This window comes from Anoplopoma fimbria, chromosome 23 (genome assembly GCF_027596085.1).
Source record: "Anoplopoma fimbria isolate UVic2021 breed Golden Eagle Sablefish chromosome 23, Afim_UVic_2022, whole genome shotgun sequence".
NCBI classification, from domain to species: domain Eukaryota; kingdom Metazoa; phylum Chordata; class Actinopteri; order Perciformes; family Anoplopomatidae; genus Anoplopoma; species Anoplopoma fimbria.
Window position 1 is genome coordinate 14,668,933 of NC_072471.1, and position 22,921 is coordinate 14,691,853.

The 22,921-nt window shown below is 40.8% G+C and overlaps 3 protein-coding genes across 5 annotated transcripts in view; 2 read left to right on the top strand and 1 right to left on the bottom strand.

Annotated features, from left to right (window-relative positions):
- Positions 1 to 13,433, top strand: part of lrmp (lymphoid-restricted membrane protein) — a 31,326-nt gene extending 17,893 nt beyond the window's left edge. For 2 of the 3 annotated variants that reach the window (XM_054624498.1, XM_054624499.1), the window contains exons 21-39: positions 871 to 973; positions 1,533 to 1,710; positions 2,296 to 2,383; positions 4,556 to 4,602; positions 4,828 to 4,916; positions 5,050 to 5,243; positions 6,012 to 6,087; positions 6,253 to 6,307; positions 6,409 to 6,436; positions 6,976 to 7,116; positions 7,505 to 7,639; positions 7,746 to 7,893; positions 8,364 to 8,404; positions 8,497 to 8,565; positions 8,834 to 8,892; positions 9,182 to 9,280; positions 10,294 to 10,422; positions 11,992 to 12,146; positions 12,469 to 13,433. In XM_054624498.1, the coding sequence (XP_054480473.1) occupies positions 871 to 973; positions 1,533 to 1,710; positions 2,296 to 2,383; positions 4,556 to 4,602; positions 4,828 to 4,916; positions 5,050 to 5,243; positions 6,012 to 6,087; positions 6,253 to 6,307; positions 6,409 to 6,436; positions 6,976 to 7,116; positions 7,505 to 7,639; positions 7,746 to 7,893; positions 8,364 to 8,404; positions 8,497 to 8,565; positions 8,834 to 8,892; positions 9,182 to 9,280; positions 10,294 to 10,422; positions 11,992 to 12,146; positions 12,469 to 12,611 (1,977 nt within the window). In that variant the 3' untranslated portion in view covers positions 12,612 to 13,433. The remainder of the gene's footprint in view (positions 1 to 870; positions 974 to 1,532; positions 1,711 to 2,295; positions 2,384 to 4,555; positions 4,603 to 4,827; positions 4,917 to 5,049; positions 5,244 to 6,011; positions 6,088 to 6,252; positions 6,308 to 6,408; positions 6,437 to 6,975; positions 7,117 to 7,504; positions 7,640 to 7,745; positions 7,894 to 8,363; positions 8,405 to 8,496; positions 8,566 to 8,833; positions 8,893 to 9,181; positions 9,281 to 10,293; positions 10,423 to 11,991; positions 12,147 to 12,468) is intronic. The other variant, XM_054624500.1, reaches the window with a different exon arrangement.
- A 107-nt stretch (positions 13,434 to 13,540) lies between these two features.
- dnai7 (dynein axonemal intermediate chain 7) lies at positions 13,541 to 19,426 on the bottom strand. Its single transcript, XM_054625081.1, has 16 exons — positions 19,402 to 19,426; positions 19,070 to 19,231; positions 18,490 to 18,578; positions 18,306 to 18,410; positions 18,016 to 18,153; positions 17,130 to 17,264; positions 16,888 to 16,991; positions 16,565 to 16,723; positions 16,287 to 16,440; positions 16,124 to 16,214; positions 15,730 to 15,899; positions 15,482 to 15,641; positions 15,173 to 15,387; positions 14,911 to 15,069; positions 13,939 to 14,052; positions 13,541 to 13,831 (listed from the first exon to the last, which is right to left on the bottom strand). The coding sequence occupies exons 1-16, from the start codon at positions 19,424 to 19,426 to the stop codon at positions 13,556 to 13,558; spliced, it is 2,256 nt and encodes a 751-aa protein (XP_054481056.1). The 3' UTR covers positions 13,541 to 13,555.
- Positions 19,427 to 19,795: 369 nt separating this feature from the next.
- On the top strand, positions 19,796 to 21,029 carry lyrm5a (LYR motif containing 5a). Its single transcript, XM_054624230.1, has 3 exons — positions 19,796 to 19,908; positions 20,201 to 20,273; positions 20,356 to 21,029. Exons 2-3 carry the CDS (start codon positions 20,229 to 20,231, stop codon positions 20,566 to 20,568), a joined length of 258 nt encoding a protein of 85 aa, XP_054480205.1. The 5' UTR covers positions 19,796 to 19,908; positions 20,201 to 20,228; the 3' UTR covers positions 20,569 to 21,029.
- The last annotated feature ends 1,892 nt before the right edge of the window (positions 21,030 to 22,921 follow it).

Genomic DNA, 22,921 nt, shown 5'->3' on the forward strand with positions numbered 1-22,921 from the left:
GGTCAGAAAGTGAATGATGGGTATGTGAATGTCCTTGAACGTTACATCAAAAAGGAAGGCTTTAAACAGTCATGTAGCTTTAAGTTATACAGGTTGTTTGTCACTTTATGTGTTATTTTCATTTCCTCTCTATTTCCACCATCTAATCTTCTGCGTTCTCCCGATCACATTCTTCTCCTCTTACTGCTATTTGCCTACCAAATGGCTCTTCACATATCATTTACAGCCTCTGCTCACAGTCAGCTGCCTTCTTGCTTTTGCTTAAGCTGTCCCCTTGCTTATATAGAATCACAGTGATGAAACTTTCGGGTCACACTGGGGTAAAAGGGAAATGACTTGCTTTTATTGGCAAAAGAATAGATCATGCACCAGCATTTGAAGTAAACTTTATTTCAAATAAATTCTGCACCAAATAATAAGACATGTTCTACACTATGCAACACATTACACAGCTATGACCACAATGTCTTTTCACACTTCATGATTTTGGATGTTATGCTTTCAGCTCTCTTGCGGTCTGCAATGCTTAATTAATTTCATCCCTGCAAGGTTTTTAAAACTAATTTAAACACTCTATCATAGCTGCAGTCAGTATGAAAGGGATGTTTGCTTTTGAATTCCTATGAAGATGACATTAATTGGGGGTCTTTCCAACAATCCATCACTGATGGAACAGATGCTTTGTTCTGTCTGTCAGCTGTTAGATTTTGATGACTCCTTATGCAATGTCTTCTCATCTGACAAAGATTTGTTTCTATTGACTGAATGTGTGCCGGCTGTTTGCTACATGGTTAATGTTTGCTACTTATTTGATCTTTTCACCCCTTTCCCTTTTTGAATATTTATCATTTTGTGTGTGTGTGTTTTTAGGAGGAGGCAGCAGCAGTGCCATTGAGCACCCACTCACAAGCTGTCAGCATTAGATACCCAGAGGCGGATGCTCTCCCTGATCTGCTCCACTCAGAGAACAACGGTAAGACCTCCACCTTTCTCTCGCTCTAATTCTCTCTTTCTCTCTCTCTAATTCTCTATGTGGCTCACACACTGTCTTTCTGTTTGAACTTTGTTCTTCCCCCAACTGTCAGCTAGTCCATCTACTGCGTTAACAACTAAACCAGAGTGAGTCATTTCCTGACTCACTTGGTACGTTTGCTGTTTGTTTAGAGGAGAGAAGACTTTAAATCTGCAAGATGATTTTATTGTGTTGTCTTTTTGGTAAAACGCCTTAACTGCTTTGTAAAATCATGTACTTAGTGACTGCATTACTGCAACACACATTTTATTAACTGGATATTTTTTATATATAATTGATTACTGAGCCTTTGTTTACTTATTACTGCTTATTTTACTTTTAATATGAACTACTTGGAGATGTAAATGTTCTAAGATGTTTAAAAAAAGATGATAATTCATTTCACACTACATTAAATAAAAAGAAAATTTGCATGCAGGTCACACTGAGCTGTAATACTGGAGTGCTTTGACTACGGTATTAAAAATACATTACACACATTTTTCTCTTGTCTCCACAGATGCAGAAGCTCTAGAGAATGCAGAGCCTCCCTCCTGTGGTCAAGCCCAAAATCTGAGCAACTCATCTGAACAGGACCAAACGGTCACACTTAGTAACACCCCTCCCACATCAGCCCAGATGTTTCCTCCCAGCAGCACATCACCTGGACGAGATGAGATCATTACCCTGACTGAGAGGTGACTGAGTTTGTGCCCAGTGTATCAAACACAGTATTTATTTCTTCAGAGTATTAGATTGCCTTTCTTCCTATGAAAATAAAACCTAAACAACTTTATCCACAGACACACCTGTTCAGTTGGTGGTTTTTGGATTGGCGAATCCCACTTAAGAGGCACAAAACAGAAGTTTCCATAGTCAGGAAATTGATATTACCACAGAGCCTCAAACCACATCCTGACTTATTTCAAAGCAGTATGAAGTATCCCTCCATGCTAGATTTGTAGTTGACAGGTGTTAGCCACATGACTCACAGTTGAAGTCACCATTTTCAAGTTTCGGCATTTCCATATGACTTGGTTCACATTTGCTAGTCAAATGGGTGTTTCCTCGCCATGGGAGGAGTGTGCAGGCTAATTAGTATTTCTGCAGCGCGGCTTTGCATAGGCACAGTCCGACTACAAAGAAACGAAAGCTGTTCCACATCGCTCTTACCGTTTCATGCTGTAACAGATGTGTCATTACATAGATAGGAAGTGTACAAATCTAGAATGAGAAATTGGATAGCGCTTGACAGTTGACCTTTGACCTTCCCCTGTGGTCAGCACCCAACCGACCAGTGAGGACCACTCCGGAGAAGAAGAGAAAGAAGGCAAGCCGGACTCGAGTGCAGGAGACATGAGTCGTACTAAGGTTAGTAGCAGAGGGGAAGTGTTTTAATGCATAGGGGGTTACAACTTCCTCTATTCTCTTCAGCACCAGCTTCCCCTTCCTCTTTTTCACCCTCTGTCTTTCTTTTTTTCTCTCTGCCACTTTATCTGTGTCCTAACTGAGTGAGAGTGGGTGTGTTTTGAAGTGAGGAGGGTTTCAGTAGGCAGGGCGAGGGCTGGCTTTCCTTCAGACAGGCTGAGAGGGAGTCCTTGCCCTGGGCAAGGAAAATACGTGAAATTAAGGGAATGATCAGAGAATCAAGCGGCCATCAATTATGCTCAAGCCTATGACTTAAGGAGGATGGGCTTTCTGCTTCCCTGAACTCTGTTTACAAAGTCGGCAAGTACTCGATGCTTAATTTTTGTATGGATTTATTTTTTAATCAAGTGTTGTTGATTTAAAAAAAAAAAAAAAAAAAAAAAAAAGATATCAAACAGTTCACATTTGAGACGCTGAAACAACAAATGTTTGGCATTTTTGCTCCATAAATGAATTGCATGATTCATTTTTTTGTCTAAATTGCTGGCAGTTAGTTTTTGTGTCCATCAGCGAACCAAATGTGTTTACAACCAGTTGTATACAAGCAGAAGAATTTGTCAAAAAGATGACTGTGATGTTCCAAAGCCCATTAGCAAAGCCTGGACACAGTAGATCATCACTGTATCCTCTTTCTGTCTGGACCAATTAGTGTTGACAATGGGTTGCTTTGATGTGTGGGCTATACAATACGATTGCTTCATGGTAATTATGCCCAACCTCAGATGGGCTTGCAGTGTTTTCATGTTAGAGCCATGGCTCGATTGTGTTGTGATGCTGTTTCACCACAGTCTGGTTTGCATCCTGCTGGGAGATTGATCAGCTCGGTTTATTTAGTCTCCTATCTGCTGGTGGCATGCTGGACTGCCTCCCTGCTGAGAGATCGTCTGAGACAGCCAAGAAAGGCAGGCTAGGACTCTGTGGGTGGATTCAGTGCGTCAATACAATGCAGTTTCAGCCTGAAAGAAGCATGGTCAAGAAAGGTTTTCTCTCAAGGCTGTTTTTCTATTTAAGAATCTGGTTTTAATCTACCAAGAGATGGAGTTAAATTTCTTATTAACACAATCATTTGGATATATTCAAATATCCATTACCAAATTTTACTTGTAAATGGAAGATATTTTCATAGGACTTCTCCCCATATTTATGTTGGTGGTAAGAAGTATAAACATAGTATTACCTCACTTTTAATATTTGAAATAATTCAACATAAGATGGCAAAATTCTAACAAAATTCAATAATTTCTTATGTTGTGCTTTTACTCCAAAAATCCGAAAAAACTATTTCTAATATGTTTACAAAGAGACAATAGATAATAAACGTTACAGATGCCACCTTACATGTTGACCTGGGACATTAATGTGCAAGCACAAAAATAATCGATAATAATTGATAAAAAAAATCTAAATTGTAACGGATTATCACTGTATAATCTAGCAAAGAAAATCTACATTTTGGGGGATTGGATGATTTCAACTTTTGGAATATAGCTATATGAAGGACATTCAATCAAATTAATAAACAATGCGTTGGATTTTAATCTGATACCAGTTATGATGCTGCAAAGAGGTAACAGATGAGTAGCCAGTGTTATTTTCCTTTACAGTTTCGTTGGATGTAAAATGACATTGAAGTCCCCTCAGATTTTGTATTCTGTGAAATGGTAAAGGAGCTCTCTCCTATTTTGAGCGGGGTCAAACGGATATTATGCATACTCATTACACAATATCCCATTGCTCTGAGCGCTCACCTTGCTCCATTGTGCGTGCGTTCACACATGATTGTGTATGCACGCAGTCCGCCTCCACTACTTAGCACTGTGCCAGTGTTAACGTGTTCTGTGAGCACCCCTCTCAGCCACACACACTCACAGAGCTGCAGGGCTCTCTCCATGAAGCAACACATTATATAAGGAATCAGTCCAATCTTTCTCTTTTTCGACACACTGTAGAGCTTAGATAGCGGTTCACTGCCATGGGACAGGTACACTACATGAATGTATGTGAGTCTTTTAATCATTGACCATTTCTTGTAATGTGGGGCAGAAAAAATTCACTGCAAGGCCACCTGTCTTTTTCTCACCCACTCCCTCCTTCTCGTCCTTTTGTCCATTTCAGAGCCAGAGCCGGGACCAGTCGGCAGACAGGACAGCAGCGGAGGACAGGTGAGTTATTCACTTTCAACTGTTGGCTCAGGAAACTTTTGAACCCTCAGGGTTTTCACACTTCTTCACTATCCAACAGCAGCAATTACTCTTTAGATTCTGTTGATTTCTTCTAATGGAGCGCTTTGGAGAACTGTGTGTTGTTTTTTAAGAGATACTGATTAAGATTAGTTTGATTACAAGTGCTATAGTATTGCCTAAAGGTGCACTGTATGCGTGTTCCAGCACGTGTCTGCTACCTGTGTTGGTTGAAGAGGAGGAGAGTGTGCAGGACAGTACAGCCGAGGTGCCAACAATAGCCGCCGGCATGGAAGGTAGGAGGAAAAACTCAAATCTGTGTGTATGGAGATGCTGAGAGAACTTGATATTTCTAAGGCGACTGTTTGTTTACGCCTTCTTCCATCTACGTGTAACTTTGACCACCCACGCACCAACTCTTCCTTCCAGGGACAGACCGGCTCACCAGCAGCGGAGCGACCACCTTCTCTGACAGCAGCCCGACTCGGTCAGGATCGTCCGTCATACATGCCAGCCAATCTGGGAGCGGCATGGACAGCATGACCTCTGACCCCAGCCAATCGGAGGATAGTGCAGCCAAAAAACACTCCCTCCCCCTATCTGGCAAAAATAAGAGGGAACTGGTAAGACCTGCTCTTCTCCCACTTTCTTCTCAAATTACTGTTTTGATGAATAATTTCACATAAAGTTATTTGCCTGACAACTGTTGGAGTTGATTATTGCTCTTGCATAAATCAGCGTCATTATACAGAGGTTTTTGCTACATAAGATTTTTAAGTTTTGTTTTTTGTTTGTTTTACAACCAGGTGGTATGTAATACAAACAATAAATTATAAAAGTAAAGATAGCCATCCTTATGTATTAAAAGATGTACAAGTTAGTTTTGGTTCAGTTTTATATTTACTTCTTAATGCACCGTTATTTATTTATTTATTTATTTATGTTCTATATTTTTTGTTTTTAAACACTTTTTCTTATTTTCTTATTCTAAGCTTAGCTCAAAACAAGCTCAGAGTTGTCTGAATGAAACTCCAGGATCATGTTGAATGTCGCTGGTATTATCAACATCCTGTTTCCTTGTCAGTGAAGAGATTGGCAAATAGTATCTACCTTCAGCGTGAAATGCTGTTTTTCCAGCTATGTAAGTGTGTATGAAAGAGAGAGGGGAGAAGGGAGAATGCATAGTTTCATTTTGGCTGCACTCAAGGATCAGATAACTAAGAATCAAGAGCCAACTAAACTGCCAGCTGCTTTGAATCTTCACCTTTATTCTGTAAAACTGCAATATGGATGTTGAGGGCAATGTAAGCATGAAGGGGTTAGAGTTAAAGGGAGATCAGGAGGGGGAGAATGAGCAGAGTGAGGCAGTAAAGTTTGTCTGGATCCTGCAGGAGCTGTCACGCAGCATGGAGGGCATCAGGGAGCACGAGGACCAAAGTGAGACCAGCATGGCTACTGAGAATGAATGTATGTGTAATATATTTGTTTTACAATTATACGTTATATAATCTGTATAATATATCATTTTAACTACATGTCGTTTGCTACCAAATTTGAAAATCTAAATGGTGAATGCACCATTTGTTCAGGTATTTGTTGTGCCATACAACTGCTTATCATTTCCCTTTCTAGCTGAGTCGTCAATGATCTCGGACCCCGGCGACACCTCCAAAGAGGACAGGAAGAGGTAAGGGAGCGAATGATCATAATAACACAACTTAACACTTAAATCAATAACCATCCATGTGTTCACGTAATAAGACTTCATTGTCATCTCTTTATCTGCAGCCTGTCACCTAATGACAAGGAGATAGAGGTATGTATACCATCTATGAATAATAATGCAAGCAATTGCTTTGTAAAGGACGATTTCTTTTTATCCTTTTCTGCTTTAAACATGACACTTTATAGGGGAGAATGTATGTTTGAGAGTAGATTTTAGAAGCCACATATAAATCTGTATCATCAGCTGGTTCTCTGTATTCGAAATGGGAATTCATACATTCAGACAGGGGACAAGGTATTTCTTTTCTTACACAATGTGCATCCATCAGAAACGTCTCAATACACAAAGTTAGTTAACATTCTAGCAATTTTGCACCCATACAATAAAAATACACATTGGAAGTTAATATATCCCTTTCTTAATGCTCTTATGAGGGTTCTCTTGAAATGTAAGGTTTTCTAGAAGGAAGTGCAGGAGTTTCATCTTTTATCTGGTGTAACTTTCCACTAGAACAATGATGCTGTCTTTGATAGGGTAAACCTCTTATCTTAATCAAACAAGGAAATGTGTCTAGTACAGTATGTGTCCAGCAGAGTGCCAAATTTGAAAAACTAAAAAAAAATGTTCAGGCGGAGTTCCAGCGTCTGGCATTGGGCTTCAAGTGTGACATGTTCACATTGGACAAGAGACTCCGGCTGGAGGAGAGGTCACGTGACCTGGCAGAGGAAAATGTCCGCAGGGAGGTGTCCAGCTGTCAGGGCTTACTGCAGGTCAGTCTGCATGTGTATCTTACTTCCCAGCGCTCTGTGAATGGAGCACTTGCTTAAGTTCTGCATCATCACCAGACAAAATAATTTTATTTTGCCAAGTAAATTCTATTGACATTCTCCATCTTTTTAGTGATTATATTCTGCAGTAAATGGAGGCTCTTTAAACTTGCTAGCATCCACATGTAGTAGAGGGAACTAACTAATGTAATATCTTATTCTGCACCTTTCTTGTTGTATTGATTCATTGATAAATTTGGACAATTAAATTAAAATCTTCTGTAAAGTTATTTCTCCTGACAGGAGTTGGTTCTTCATTTGTGTCTCTCGTCAAACCTTCCCTTGACCTTTCTCTCTCTCTCTCTCTCTCTCTCCTGCTCTCTCCTCCCAGGCTCTGACTCCTCTGTGTGAGGACGACAACCAGTCCATGGAGATCATCCAGAGGCTCCAGAAGAACCTGGAAATCCTGATCCAGTCCATGACCAGGGTGTCCAGTCGCTCTGAGATGCTAGGAGCTATTCACCAGGTGGGATAATGTGTGTTTGTATGGTTAACAATTTGTGTCCACTGTTGTACTGTCTTGTGATGTTGATTCTGATGGTTTAATGGAGCCTTGTGTATGCGAACGTCAGGAGAATCGCATTGGTAAGGCTGTGGAGGTGATGATCCAGCATGTGGAGAACTTGAGGAGGATGTACACCAAGGAGCACGCCGAGCTGCTGGAGCTGAGAGAGGCGCTCATGCAGAACGAGAGGTCGTTTGGATCACAAACGGAAAGAGGTAGGGAATGGTTACATAATGGTTACATTCTATTAAGGTACAATACAGTTTTAGACCAAAGTTAACAGTTAGCTACTATTTTGTTCTGACACTCAATATCTTAAATTTGGTAGAAAATACTGAACAGTTGGCAACTATTAGCACATCTATTATCACAAGTGTCTTCTAGAACAAGACAAATTGAGTGTTACGGTGGTGGCAATGGCAGAAAGACTCTTGAAATGCACTACGTATTATCATTAAAAATGCATTGATTTTCATAAGCAGATTGTTTGTTTTTTGTAGCTGTGAGTTCTGTTGAACCCCTATACAGCACTGGCTCAATATAGTGACAAACCTATATCGCTTAACTGTACTGTATGCATGTGTGTGTATACAATTGAGGCACATTTGTTATTATGTGTGCTCAGTGATGGCCCACAGAAACCACATTCACAATTCAAGATAACAAAACTGTTTCTTCTTTCCAGATGACTTCCGTGGCAAGAAGCAGCCAACACAGTACTACAAGGTCAGCTACAGTTAGGTTGCATATAATCTCAACTGTAATGTTCTTGTGTGTTTATGGAGTAATTTATCTTTTTCCTTTCCTCTCTCCAACAGTCGTCAACCCGGAGAGTCAGCATTGCAGGAATCCCCCGCTCTGGTGGAGCCAACATGCAGTTCGATATGGTGAGAACAACAGAGATCAGATAAAGAATGCCCTTTAGTTTTGTAAGCAAGTGTGCTTTTTGCACTCCCCATTTTTTTTAGGATTGCTTTCAGTGCAACCTATATGCGATGCAGGTCAAAGCATGAAAATTGTGAGATTATGGTTATGTAAAGTGTCCTACCACAGAAAAAGGAACCAGGTTTTAATGTCTTTTATGCTTCAGGCTGTGCAAAGGAGCATTTTTGTCTATATGAATCATGACTGTATTGTTTGATCTACCCACCACAGTCTAAAACACAAGACTGCTCAGAGGCTGAAACGGAGAGACTGACCAGGCGATCCCCATGGTAGGTATTTTTATACTTGTTCATGTGTGGGTTGAATATGCCTGGATTGTAACATGAGTGAGGTTCAAAAAGATTTAGTCTTTATGTGAAGGGGAAGAGTGTGCTTAAATTAAAAGTAAAACGAAGGTTTAAATTCCTCTACCTTTTTTAAAAACACACCAGCATTGTTGATTTGCAGGAAGCTACTGGCTGTGGATGTCTTTCTCAAGCCCACCAAAGCTTGCTGTACCATGCCATGAGGGTTGTTATTGTTGTTGTTGTGCCCTTATATGATAACGATGGTTTCCAGGAATGTGGCGGGGAAGAGCACTGCGCGCCCCCCACTTAAGCGCTATGTTAGCTCTGCGGCCTGGCTTGACACTGAAGAGCCCTCTCTCATGATGAAGGGGTAAGACATGCCAAGAAGAAGGGTACCACTAGCTGCGTTGCACATATCTTTCACAGTGGCCCCAGATGCATAAAGATGGCAGCTTTCTAGTGTGACATCATTACAGTCAGTCAGACAGTGGAGAACACGGGGATCTTTCAGTCCATTTACCTTTTCTTGTGCTCAAGTTTACATTTTTCCAAAACACTTTGCAGTGGATGTTGTTTGGAAATAATTTTCATAATTTCTAAAAGGCAAAATGGGAGGTTTTTTTTTTTTTTTTGGAGTGTCCAAAAGCGATGTAACATAATGCATCACTAATACAAAAGAAAATTCCCGGCAATTTTATAACAAACCTGAAACTATTTTCAATTGCAAATGTGTTATTACAGTGAGAGACTTAAGCAGTAATAATGTTAAGGAAAGGGTGAATCTTAGGCTGCTGGAAGAAACTTAAAACAACATGTTATATTTTGAGACGCAAGAAAAATCATTGATGCTTTCAAATCACACGGCGGCCATCTTTCATGCATCTGGTCCCTCCACGCATGGGGGAGCGTTTATCAGAAGGAAGCATTCCTTTTTTTTTTTTTTTTTTTTTTTTTGTAAAATGTTAATTAAGAAACTGTGTGGACTTTTTTTTGGCATCATGAAGCTTTCAAATGTTTGGACGAGGAGACAGGAATTTATTTCATTAGCTAAGCCAAAATTGTAGCTTAGGAGATACAAAGCACTTTTAAAGCTCTCCAAATATCTGAAAGGTTGTGAAATTGGTTTGCGGGTTCATTATATAATATTTGAGCATGTAAGTCGAATTGCTGGGCATGAGTTCTTTTATAGCAGGGATCGCTAAAAAAAATACCTCGTTTGTACAGCAGGAGACGGTAATTAGTGAATATTTGTTGTCTGCATATGCATGAAATGTGCATGTGTGCATGTGCACATACAGTATCGGTGTGGTTGTGCAGCCATGCTTGTATTTGAATGTGCAACTGAACAGTGTTTGTGAATGCCTGACCCACGCGTGCCCACAGGACGGCCTACGACAACACCGACTGCCAGTCGGCGGAAGAGCAGAAGGAGGAGCCGGTGGCAGAGAGGAGGAGGTCCAGTCTCAGTGAGCTGGGCAGCAAACTCACCTCCCTCATATTGCCCCTCAAGACGTTAGTCCAACCAAATACCCACCACTAGCCCACTGCAGCACCACTTTCTGCCAGAAAAGCTAAGAGGCTAGCTGTATAGTGGAAGAGTTCCATCATTTACTGTATCGAGGTTCCAGTAGCTGCAAACTGAATCTGTGACACAATATTATTATTCTACGTTTATCTGTGCTGTTAAACATAATGTCTGTCGGGTTTTCCCCTCGGAGATCACTCAGCCATCAATGTGCCCAGTTTATGACCTCATATAATCAGTGACAGATTTATATTTTCTGTCAAAGTTGGATTCTGGTGCCATTGTTGCTATCACTACTCCTGCTCACCAAATACCTGTTATACCTGCCGGGGAATCACCTGTAATGCTCACGAACATTTTGAGACACCAAAATATCTTGCAAATATTTTTCTGTAATTTACTTTTAATAGCAAGCAGCAAAATATGCCTTAGTGAATATGAAATGATTACGTATTGGTTACAAAAAGAAACAAAATTAGAAAAAAATTGTGAGTACACGGAACCTCCTAAGTGATGAAACTCTTTCATTATATTGGTCTGTGCTGGACTAGCTTCTTCTTTTCTCCACGGGCTCAGCGGCTTTAATCCATGTTAACAGAGCGTTTTTACTGGGAAGGCCAGGAATGAACGATTTCCTTCAGCTGTTGGCTGTCTTGAGATCAGTGTATGTCAGTGTGACACAGAATTTTTGAAGTGTCATGATTTGTGTTTCATGCATGGATCTCAAGTTCTGATTTGCAGTGTGCAGCTAACAAAGCATCTAACTGAAAACTAATTTGCCTTTACCCTGCTTCGTCTTCTGTCATTTACTAACCACCTCATCACTTTTATGTGCAAACTACTACACGTGGACTATTTTCTCTATTTTTGTGGGAGTGTTTTGTGCAAATGGATCATGTGGTGTTCTGAACTGTCCTTTCCTCTTTTCCTCCCTCCACATTGCTCAGGAGTCAGGATGAGCTGTTTGTGATGCTGTAAGTGTGTAGGGAGGAGAGTCCAAAGTGGAGGTGCTTTTGGATTCTATCTCTTTCCAAAAATACAATAAATGCATGCAAAAGGCCTCCGTTTGTCAAATATGAGTGCCAATCAAAAGCCTTAATGGCTGTAAAGTGATTTGAAGCAGCACTCCTGCTGTTGACAGACCCCAGGCCAAAATTGCCGGATGCCTTCGCCCTACCATTCAATGCTCAAATCCACCTCCATGCCAACCGCTCTTTATCGTGCTGCTGACGGCTTTCTCATTATGCTCATGATGTGAATGGTTTTGCATCTTTGACATTGTTTGAGACAGGTGGTAAATTTCATTTTTATTGAGCCAACTTGCACCAAGCTGCAGCTAATTCTCCGCCTGCCATCCATTGGTTACCACAAATGATCCACAGCTTTTTCTAAAAAGTGTTCTGTGGTGACTTCTTCCCTTCCTTTGAGTCATTTTTGGTAACTTATCTTTTGGAAATTCTGTCTCTTTCTTTATCTTGGAGCATTTTTTTTTTTAATGCTTCATTTTCTCTCCATCACGTGGTAACATTTTATTCTCTTTGATTGCCCACCTCCAGTCCGAGCCCCTCCTCAAGCCCTACGTCCACAGACCCAGGAATGGCCCAGTCTCTGTCCCACAGCCTGACCGCCTCCCGGGCGGCTGCAGCTGCAGCAGTAGCCAGAAGTGGCAGGGGTCTCTGGCTTTGGTTAGCGATGGTGGTGGTGCTAGCAGGTACACGTTTGATTGTGGTATTTATATATTTAAAAAAAAAAATGTATTGCTGTTTTCACATTCAACAAGAGAGAATTCCTTAATTCCTGTGCATTGCTTACAAAACGTAGTTCATTGTTTTGAAGGTTTGAATTAGCTCTTTGATAGATCTTTTAATTTATTCATTTCAGTCTGTGTTCTACATGTTCAAAACATTATGACACGGCTGGTCTTACCCCTTTTTAATACAGGAGCAGTTGTCTAAAGACATTTTCCAAATACAGCACGAGGGTTGGTTACGTCTCAGTCTGTGTACTGGTAAATATTCATGCTTCACCTGCAGGTCTCCTGGCACTGCTGGCCAGCCTGGTGATGCAGCCAGCGGTCGATGCAGCCCCTGTGGGGACCGGGGACTCCTGGATGACCATCCAGCAGCTGCTGTGGCCCTACACAGGGCTCCGGCATAACGGACAGCCTCCCGTCTAGCCCCCGAGACCCCCCCCCGGGTTGGATGGTGTTACCGCCCATCAGCCCTCTGCAGAAATGATCCACCCACTGAAGTGGTGATGAAGAAAGTACAGAGCACCACTCCTGATCGGAGGCTGTTGGGATGTTTACTGGTGCCTGAAGATTCCCAAAAACACAAGACTTGCGTTGACAGCACAAGCCAGGCCTCCGGGGATAGTTAACCCTATGAGGGATTTTATGCATCATATCACGTTTGCTAAATTAGTCTATTTGTGTGTGTGTGTGTGTGTGTGTGTGTATGCGTTTGTCTGTGTTTTTGAGAAGCAGTTACAGGTGGTGGAAACAAATGTCCCTAAAGAAGCTGCTCAACATCCTCAACACATTATGATGCAGGTTGATCAGTTATCAGAGCTGGTACAACGTTGACTAATCATGTCACACAATGGGCCTCTGTGCAGTTTTCCATTGACTTACATCATGGATGATGGCTCCAATTGTGCCACATGGCTTTTTAAATACATTTCATGCACTTGAGGAAACAGGAGGGGACTGCCAGCCTTTTTAGTGGAATATTCCAGAGGATATTTTATAACTTAAGTCTATGAACTCTTGAAATCTATATTTATGAGTTTGTTCTATTTGAGTGGGGATTTGTGAATATCTTTGTATTATTAAGTTATAATTCTAAACATTGTTAGTTTTAACACCAAAGTTTTATTTTTTTTTATGTTCTCTTTAAGTTCTTGCTGTGGTTGTCACCGTTTTCAACTTCATACTATTTTGTATGTTCCAAAGAAGATGCGTGGAACTTTGCACAAATAAAGTTTGTTTCTACAATAGAAGACGTGTGTTGTTATGTGCATCAATGTGTACATTTCAAATGCAGGTGTTTAACATATCTTTAATTTGTTGATTTTAAAAAAAAAAAACAAAATTGCAACCCCAAGTTAATTTCACACGGGTTATGAATACATCAGGGGTCTGGTGGCACAGAGCAGGCTCTGTACTGTATCCACAAACTGATAACTGGATGCTCTGGTACTGGCTTTGCCTTCGTCGCTCATGTTGTCCTGGAGCATGTGGATGAAGGTTGAGTGAAACTCACTTCCTGGATGATGGTCTGGAGAGAAAGCCTCACTCTTCTCTGTGATTTCCAGCCTCCGATTCCTTTGAGCATCGAGCAGGTAGAGAATCCAGGAGTCTTTAGGTACCGGGTCAGGGCTGTGGTGCTCACACACCTGGAAGAGGAGAGGGGAGATGTACAATCAGGCCGTTCCACATGTCAGAAAAGAAAAGGGTAGAATGCTAAATAAAATAAGCTGTATCCATGTGTGAGCGAGAGTACCTGCATGACTAGATGCTCATCTCCACATTTGGCATTCCACTTGCTCCACGAGAAAGCGCAGGCAGAGGCGAAGAGAGCCATCTGTTCGTAGGCAGCATGTTCTGTAAGTGGGTCCTGAGGAGGAGAGAAACCACACAGTTTATTTATAACACTGTGGAAAATGTTGGACTGTAATCTGGTGATACGCAAACAAGTATTCCTAAAGCTAAATCAAAGTAAGTTACTCATTCTGTAGAATGGTCCCTTTCAGTTTTACATTATTAGTGGTGAGTAGGTTGTTTAGAATTAATGTGGTTGATTGAGGCAGACTCATGTTCATCTACTTCAGTGTTGAGTAGCTTAACCTTTTACATTTGTATGTGTATAAAAATCCAGATATGTTACCACCAACCTCCGCTAAAGAATATCTTTTAAAAAAATCGGATTTCTTAAATTATTTTTGAGAGTTACGTTTGCAGCGTTTAGACAGCAAAACTGATCAGTTGGTCCAGACTAAAATACCTCAACTGTTTACAGATTACCATGGTATTTTGTACAGACGGTCTAGGTGCCCAGAGGAGGAATCCTACTGACTTTGGTGATGCACTGAGTTCTAGGGTGTTGAGAGAAATTACAACAGCTACTGGAAGGTTTATTATTTAATCTGATGCAGATATTCACATCCTCCAAAGTATGAATTGTTTTTATTTAGCGCCATGATCCTGCCAGGATTATAGTTTGTAGAGTACTTTGGTTTATGACCAAACTATTAACTTTACCATCAACCTCAGTCTAGCAAATGTTAGCATGCTAAACAAACTAAAATAGGATTGTGTACATGGTAAACCCATCCACCCATTACCACATAACTTGTCATCTCCCACCTCCTATCACTTTGACACTGACATGTGGATACATGCCAGTCACTGTGCTGCTTCCTGGCTACAAATCTATCATCTTGTTTTCTAGTCTGAAAGCAAATGATATGCAAACCTTGCCGCAGGTGCTGACGTATTTGTCCGTGTACTCGTTCACAAAGATGTTGATCCCTGCGTTGAGCATGGCTCTCTGCAGGACGGGCCCGCTCATCCACTTTCCTATGAGGTGACAAAGACCCTTCTCTTGCTCTGACTGCAACATACACTGATGACCCTGTTGGACAAATAAGGAACAAACACAAATGTATATAACAGCCAAGCCACACCCCTTGATTTATTCATCTGGTTTGTACTTCCAGTGCTTTCCAGTCTCTTACCTGGATCGTGATGCTGAGGTCGATGAGTGCCCCGTTGATGGTGAAAAGAGCTGAGTCTTGGCCCAGTGGCCTGAGCTCCCAGCTCTGGAAGGGAAGGTTGGCATAAGTATCCTGCATCAGCACAAAGGCGTGGAAGGAGTCCATATTGAAGGAGATTCTGGCCTCCGCCTCCTCATAAGAGACGTCTGTGATACCATCCATCCTCCACTGCTTCACTGGATGAAAAACCATGTTATATTACTGTTTTTTTTTTTACACCTTTCTATGCTGGACAGAGTATCATATAGCATGTGTTGCTGCATGTCCTACCTGCAGCATCCCAGTGAGCCACTTGGGGAGTTTCCAAGAAAACGACAGAGTCGGGCAGTGTCACAGTCACACCAACAGGAGGGCATGTGAGAGCTTCGTTTTCATCTAAGTCAGACTTCTCCGTGGGGTAGGGGAACACTTGAAGCCCTTTGTACAGCAGCTAGAAAATCATGGGTATGGAGAGTGTTGTGTGAGGTCCCCATTAGATGCTGGGCCTGGTGTAAGCAGCAAACACTGAAACACTTTACCTGTCTAATTTCCCAGCCATTGACCTGGTGGGCTTGTGGCGGGAGGTGAAACGTGTCATAGTAGAAGACCCCACCCAGAGGTGTGTACTGCATTAGGTCCACCACCTGGACATGCTCGTCGTGGTCCATTGTTGTCAGCTGCACTGGAGGAGAAGTCAAGTCCCCCTCGGCTGAAGAGGGAAAAAATATATATACATTTTCACACCAATTATGGATGTAGACTCATCATAATCTACATTTAAAAAAAAACATGCATAACTTAGATTTAGTTGTTGTATGGCATTAGTCCATGTATCAAAAGACCTGTAAATCATTTTGACTGACAGACGGCTACATCCAGTGTGGTGATGCTGTCTTGTTGTTTACATTTGGAGTGTCAGGCCGGGCATCTTACCGCTGAGTGCCTCCATCTGTGTCTGTATCTGGCTCCCTCGGCCTTCAACAGGCTGTTCACTGTTTCTCCCTGACTGTAGACTGGCTGCACTCTGTGAGGAACAAACATTACTAGAAACACAACATCCCATTGAATTTAGTAACCCAGGCCAGGAAATTCTTACCTTCCTCCCATCTAACCCTTGGATGGACTGCACCTCCTCATCCAGGCTCTGCTGCAGGGTCTCATTGTCTTCCTTCACCTCCCCATCAGCTTCTGTCTCCACCTGCTCAGGTACCTCTATGTCTGCTGGAACCTCCTCACCGCCTGTAAGAGACCTGGGACAAAACAGATGAGGAAAGACAAGAACAAAGAGCAAAGAAAATATGGTTAGTATTACCAGCATTATCATTCATAGTATTAGTTGTATCAGCAGTGGGTAGAGCACTACCAGATAAGTACCTGTGGCTGGGAGTGCGTATTCTCAGGTGAGCCATCCTGGCGAGCAAGGACAGGTGGTCATAACGCGTGTGGAGGATCCGTACAGCGACATTGCTCACAGCCAGCTGTTTGGGAAGGTTAAAGCCCAGGCCTGCATCTTCGAAGTTTAACCCTTTAAACCTGATGAACCCGTTAGAAAGAAAGAGAATCAAAGATACTTTCGCTTCGTGCTAAATATGAACGTTCCAAATATAGTTTTGTGACCTAAAAAAAAAAAGACAAACCTCACTCTTTCTTTTAAAGTCACATTTAACACAGATAATGTATTTGTTTCCTCCACAAACCTTGGATTCTTCTTGAGGTTGGCCCAGAGACAGAGTGTAATGTTGTCATCTTTGACCACCGTCTGCATGTTGCCCGTCTCAGTGTCGATGTTTGCACTGGCCCTCTATGAGCAGGGAGACACACAACACAAACAAACAGGGATGGTTCCAAAAAGGCCATTGCACAAATTTGCAGATCATGCCTTGGACAACGCCAAATACTAAAAAAATATATTTCACAGGTAAACTATGATCCTTAGTACCTTGAGGATCTCTTCGGTTGTGAGGAGGTGTTTAGAGTGGGTTAGCTCCAGCAAATGTACGAGAGCCTCCTGGCACTTCTGGCCCTCTTGTGGATCTGTAACATCTCTGAGCAGACCCTCCAGCTCCTCGATCAGCTATAAGGAACAACATTAATGTATTTCTTACATTGCCTTGTTTAAGGGCATGAGGCACAATGGTAATGGTGTTATTTGCAGTGGTCCTTAATACTGTAACTCAGTAGGTTGAACATATCACTAATATGTTGATGATTATGTGTAGTTTTATAGGCCAATCGTCTTTATATATATTTTTAAAACAACATACTGTAAGGTTGCATCACCTTGGATAAAATGGTGAGTTGAATTATTTTAAAGGATGCTAATTATGAGTTATCAATAGAATAAAGTGAGCAACATAGAGAAACAACACAGTGTTGATTATATCAAAATAGAAGACTTGTATCGTATCTACTACTGAACACTTTGAGGGAAAAACAGTCATATGTCAATGAAAATTTAACAAAAATCTTATATTTCTTTGTATTGTGCTTGTGAAGCTTTCATAAAATTTAGATTACAAAATATGTTTTTTCCTGCCTTTAATTTCTCTCTCATTTTCAGATATTAATGTTACAAATAATCAGGTATTATTATTATTATTTATACTACTACTAATAATAACAATAACAATACACATCATTATAATAAATATTATCATAATAAATATTAATTACATTACATCAAGCTAATTTTGTCTTGGGAAGCTGTAGCCAGCAAATATTTGGAGTTTATATTTGATATATAACTGATCATTTAAACTGGAGTCAATTTACTCTTCATTGACAAATCATCTTAGAGCATGATATTTACTCATCTACATACAGACCTGTAGAGCGAGGTTACATTGCTTGAGCACGGGTGTGATGTTGACCTCTGGGTCGTCTCTCCATAAGCTTATATACGTGTTTATTTCCTGCTGTACTGCTGGGTCTGGGATACTGCCACAATGCATGTATCGCTCCCACTGGACACAAACAACATCATGTGTGTTAATATCGGCAAGAATATTTTTTGCTGAGAACAAAATAAATTGTTGTTTTTGTATCAACATTGTGTATGGATCACAAATGTTTTATTGCATTAATCAAACAGGTTTGAGAAAAGAGAAACACAAACCTTTGCTTTCTCCACAGCATCAGTTTTCCATTTGATCACTGCAGCATGATTGTTCTCCAGTAGATGGCGGAGTTCGTTCAGCTCATCTTCTCTGCGCTCTAGGTCCTGTCAGAAACACATACCCATGACAGCAAAGCATTCAGCAAAGCATCATGCTGCAATACATTCCTTGGGGACATCTTACCTTTAACTCAAGCCCTTCTAGCTCCTTCTCCTTTATCTCTCTTTCCAATCTTTGCTGCTCTTCTTTCTCCGCTTGCAGCTGTGCTTCCTCTATAAAGCAGAGTACATATAATGTGTATTATATACCTCAACACATATCCTCAAACTGCAGGAATCTCTTTTATTCCTAAACAGTGCAGAAGTTCAACACGGATTCTCAGACGGATTACTTTTTATCAGTTTCCTGCAGAGTTAACCACTTATACTGCAAACTCACCTCTTCAAGAAGTACTACCCTGAGCCTTCCACTTAGCACTTACTGTATTCATATTAGTTTGTTGCACTTATTGTATTCGTATTAGTCTGTTTCTGCACTGTAATTTTGCTCTGGTTTATGCCCATAGATGCTTGTTTAAGAAAGGAGATGCACTTATGACTTCTGCTGACTAGTAGTTCTCTTGAATAGCTATGTTGAATACACTTCGCTTTGGATAAAAGCGCCTGCTAAATGACTGTAATGTAATGTAATGTATTGTATTGCATAAATGCCGTTACCTCATTACGCCCCAGTTTAGATGAATAGAACCAGAAGTCTGGATTACCTTCCTCTCGCAGCCTCCTCTCCTCCTCCTCCTGCTGCCACGTCTCCTTCTGAGCCTTGGTCAGTTTCTGACTCTTTGATGACTTGAAACCAGCAAAAAAAATGTACAAAACAGTGTTAAACAAGGATATTTCATTACTGCGTGTTGGAAAAAGAGAAGTTACTGAGGACAAGGGTGGTATAAACAGAGGGACCAAACAAGTGTGTTGGTGGTGATTATTGTAGGATGAGGTGCTCTATGCCTGGCTGCATACATCTTCAACACTATACCTATGGTGATCACAATAAGGTAATGCTTGAACTGTAAATGTGCTGGCTGACATTTGCTCATACCTTTTCTTTCTTGGGTGGCTACCATTCACAGGAGAAAACACAGAGAGAAGTTAAAGAAGGTTTAAACCCTGAACATAAGACATAGGGGATACACACTGGTGAGGAAAACAAGAAAAAAAAGCATCAATATTAAGGTTTCTTCCTGCTAACGCTAACTTGAATAGACAATGGGTTGTCTTTCGAGTTTTTTTTTTAGTACCACAATATTATTGTTAAACATTTTCGGTTTAAACTATTTCAGTATGAGAAGGTTTATGAGCAGACAGCGGTCATCTATTCGAAAAAACATTGTAAAAACTCACCATGCTGAAAATAAAAAGCTCTACGGCGTCCTGGTAACCATAGAAACGTGTACGCATGCGTCGTTGTGTGTTTTTATTTGCGACAGAACGAAACGACATACGGCTGTACGGCAGCGCTGTCCACTACAGTCACCGGAAGGACAAAGAAACGACGTCTCCTCATTACCGTACCGTTTGAGTAAACCCACCTAAAAGAAGAACACGGGTAAATATGAATATAGTGTTTAATATTTGTGACGTATAAGTAGCCTTTGATACATGTACAATGTCTTAAATGCTAACAAGCTAGCTGTTCAAGTGTACGTCAGCTGGTTAATTACAGGGTGGCACGAGTAGATGTCGCGACGCTTTTCTTTAGGATTCAGGAAGATAATTGTATATTTTTTTTGACTGACTTCTGTCTTCTTTCACTCACGCCCAACACACGTGTCTGTCTCTGCTTTTGTTGTCATGTCATGTCATCAACGAACACTTTCTCCTTCATGTTGTCGTTTCAGGAGTGAGGGAGGCCGTCTGGTTTCTGGCATGGCCAACCCTTTTAGGGGTCAGGTCATCAGGCTTTACAAAACGGTAAGTCAATGAGTCAATGACACATTAACTTAACATTTGTCCCGTGTAATGTGTTTAAATGTGGGTTCTCTTCCTCCTAAAGCTGCTGTATCTGGGCCGTGAGTACCCGCAGGGAGCAGCGTATTTCAGAGGCCGTCTGAAGTCAGCTTTCATGAAGAATAAAGACGAGACGGACCCGGGGAAGATCCAGAAGCTGGTGGCCCGGGGAGACTTCGTCATCAAGGAGCTGGAGGCTCTGTATTTCCTCAGGAAATATCGAGCCATGAAGAAGAGGTATTACGATCCAGAAAAATGACAGCACTGGAGGATAGTTCAGGCTGTGAGGAAAGTACAGTCAGTCAATCAGTCAGGCAGACACAGTCCTTGTGTAACAAATGTACTATGCTTGCCTCAGAAGAAGGAAGTGCCAGAAAGTGATAATGAAGTTGTTACAGAGTGTGCTTTGTATTTTTTTATACCAAACTTGTAACTTAAAGGCCAGTGTTTTAAATCACAAATACTGTATATATGTTAATATCTTTGATTCCCGTCCAAAACATTTCTAAATGTCGGAAGCCTAGGTATCAGACTGACTTCACCTTATTGTACAATGTATTTTCAATGTATATATTTGTAAGTACATGGTGATATGTCTTGAGTGAATGTACATGACTATGTATCAATGCACTATCCGATTAGAAAACAAGCAGTATTTAAAAAAAAAAAAAAAAAAAAAAAGGGATGCCTTGTGTCAAAATAAATCTATTCTAAAATGACAGTTACTGTTCAACAATTTAATTCAAGATGATCAAGAAGATGGAAATGAACTAGTCACCCCAAAACAATTATTCTAGGCTGTTTTCAAAGGTGTAGAGGGAGGTCTCAAAAATAGATTTAAATAGATACATTTCATTTTTTCATTTGTTTTTATATGTAAGACATTGATATGAAAATGTTAGAAATCTCCGGTTATAAACCCTGACATATTAGAAAAAAATCAATAAAATTAAATTTATTAACTTAGCATTATTAACTCAATAGTTTCCCATATTGTCATTATAACTATTGTATAAATTGATCAGTCCTACTAATGGCGAATCTCTAAAAAGGAACAGCAATCAGGACATATCTGTTAAAAATATAACTAAATTATTGACTTGGCCTGTAGTATTTTTTTACAGTTGAGATGAAGTACCTGTTTATGAAATACATTTGAAGAGTAATATTTAACCCCTGGATAGAAATGGTCACAATGCTGACGTGTTGTCACAATAATCAGCTTTTTTGCATCTTAATTTGTATCCTTCCAGTTAAACATTTAGTCAATCATTCATCACAGACAGTCGAACACTTACTTGCCATCACTTTTCTCTCCTGGGGCTGCTGTTCTGTTGAGGGTTCCTATAGTGGTTAAGTTAGACCCCTTAGCGATCAGTCAGGAAGGTTGGCTCAGGCGGGAGGTAAACCTGGGCCAATACCCATCAACAGACCCAATGTGATTTGGATTTGGCTACAACATTAGCAGTACTTTTGTTCACCAATCATTGCTCTATCCTCTACTTTTTAATGGAAAGTTAAACAGTTTAGACACTGTATACTGTATATTTATTGTCCTTCATCCACCATTGATTATGTCTCTGAGTTGTCTGATAACATCTGCTGCTGGGACACCTATAGGTCACCTGAATTTGCTGCCAAAAAACAACAGTGCATTACATAAATTGAAAAACAGAGTATTAAACTGAGTTAAAATCAATTCAGCCAAATCACACTTAACCACAATAAAAAATGTAAATATTGGTTATAATCTACCTCTAAGTTTAGCTAGGGAAACCAAATTTAAGAAAGCATACAGGTTTGTTGAGGTTTTTAGACTATGACTTTGTGAATGCTTCAGATTCATCATACTGGAAAACATCCTAGAACCACACACCACACTTTAATGACACACAAATCTGAGAACAAAACCACTCACACCTCATAAGTGCTGGTGATGGCCAGCCTATAGACAACTGGGAGAAAGACCTTAGATAATTGGGTAGAAGAGACCAAACAATGCAAAACCGTACCTACATCTACTGAGAGGATACTAAACAAGTTTTGCGAAAAATGTGTAACACTACTTCAAGACAGAAATCATTCAGCTTCCATTCAGACGCAGCCGAACAGCCAGGCTTTCAGCGCCGGTAAAAGAACATCTCTCCCCATTGCTAAAGATTCTTGTTTAAAGAGGCTCGTTATTCCGCAGACTGGATCAGGAACAAAATGACCTGTCAGGTTGAGATGTTTTTTGGCATTTGGGCTCTTGCATGAAGCCTATTTGCTGTAACTTTACCTCGGTTGGGTTGGCCAGCATTACAGTGGCTGACAGGTAGTTGGCGGTCAGTGACAGGGAGACAGGTAAAGCTGTTAACACTGTGGCCCCCTGTTAGGAGGTCCCCAGAGCTTTCCTGGCCCCTGCCCACCCAAGTGTAGTAGAACCCAATGCTGGCAGTCAAACCAAAACTTGAAAGAAATGAGTCCTTCCACATCATTCTCTACTCTTTTGAGTGTGTGTGTGTCCTTGTTTCCTAGCAACACACACACACACACACACACACACACACACACACACACACACACACACAGCAGGTACTAATTATCTAGAACGTAACAGTATGTAAAGTCAT

Coding starts and splice junctions, on each gene's coding strand:
- dnai7 (XM_054625081.1), bottom strand. CDS start 19,426: ATGGTAGCCACCCAAGAAAGAAAAG. Junction 16,724..16,887: donor AACCTCAAGAAGAATCCAAG/GTTTGTGGAGGA, acceptor CGGGTTCATCAG/GTTTAAAGGGTTAAACTTCG. Junction 14,053..14,910: donor ACGTCAGCACCTGCGGCAAG/GTTTGCATATCA, acceptor TCTCCTCCTCAG/GACCCACTTACAGAACATGC.
- lyrm5a (XM_054624230.1), top strand. CDS start 20,229: ATGGCCAACCCTTTTAGGGGTCAGGTCATCAGGCTTTACAAAACG. Junction 20,274..20,355: donor TCATCAGGCTTTACAAAACG/GTAAGTCAATGA, acceptor TTCCTCCTAAAG/CTGCTGTATCTGGGCCGTGA.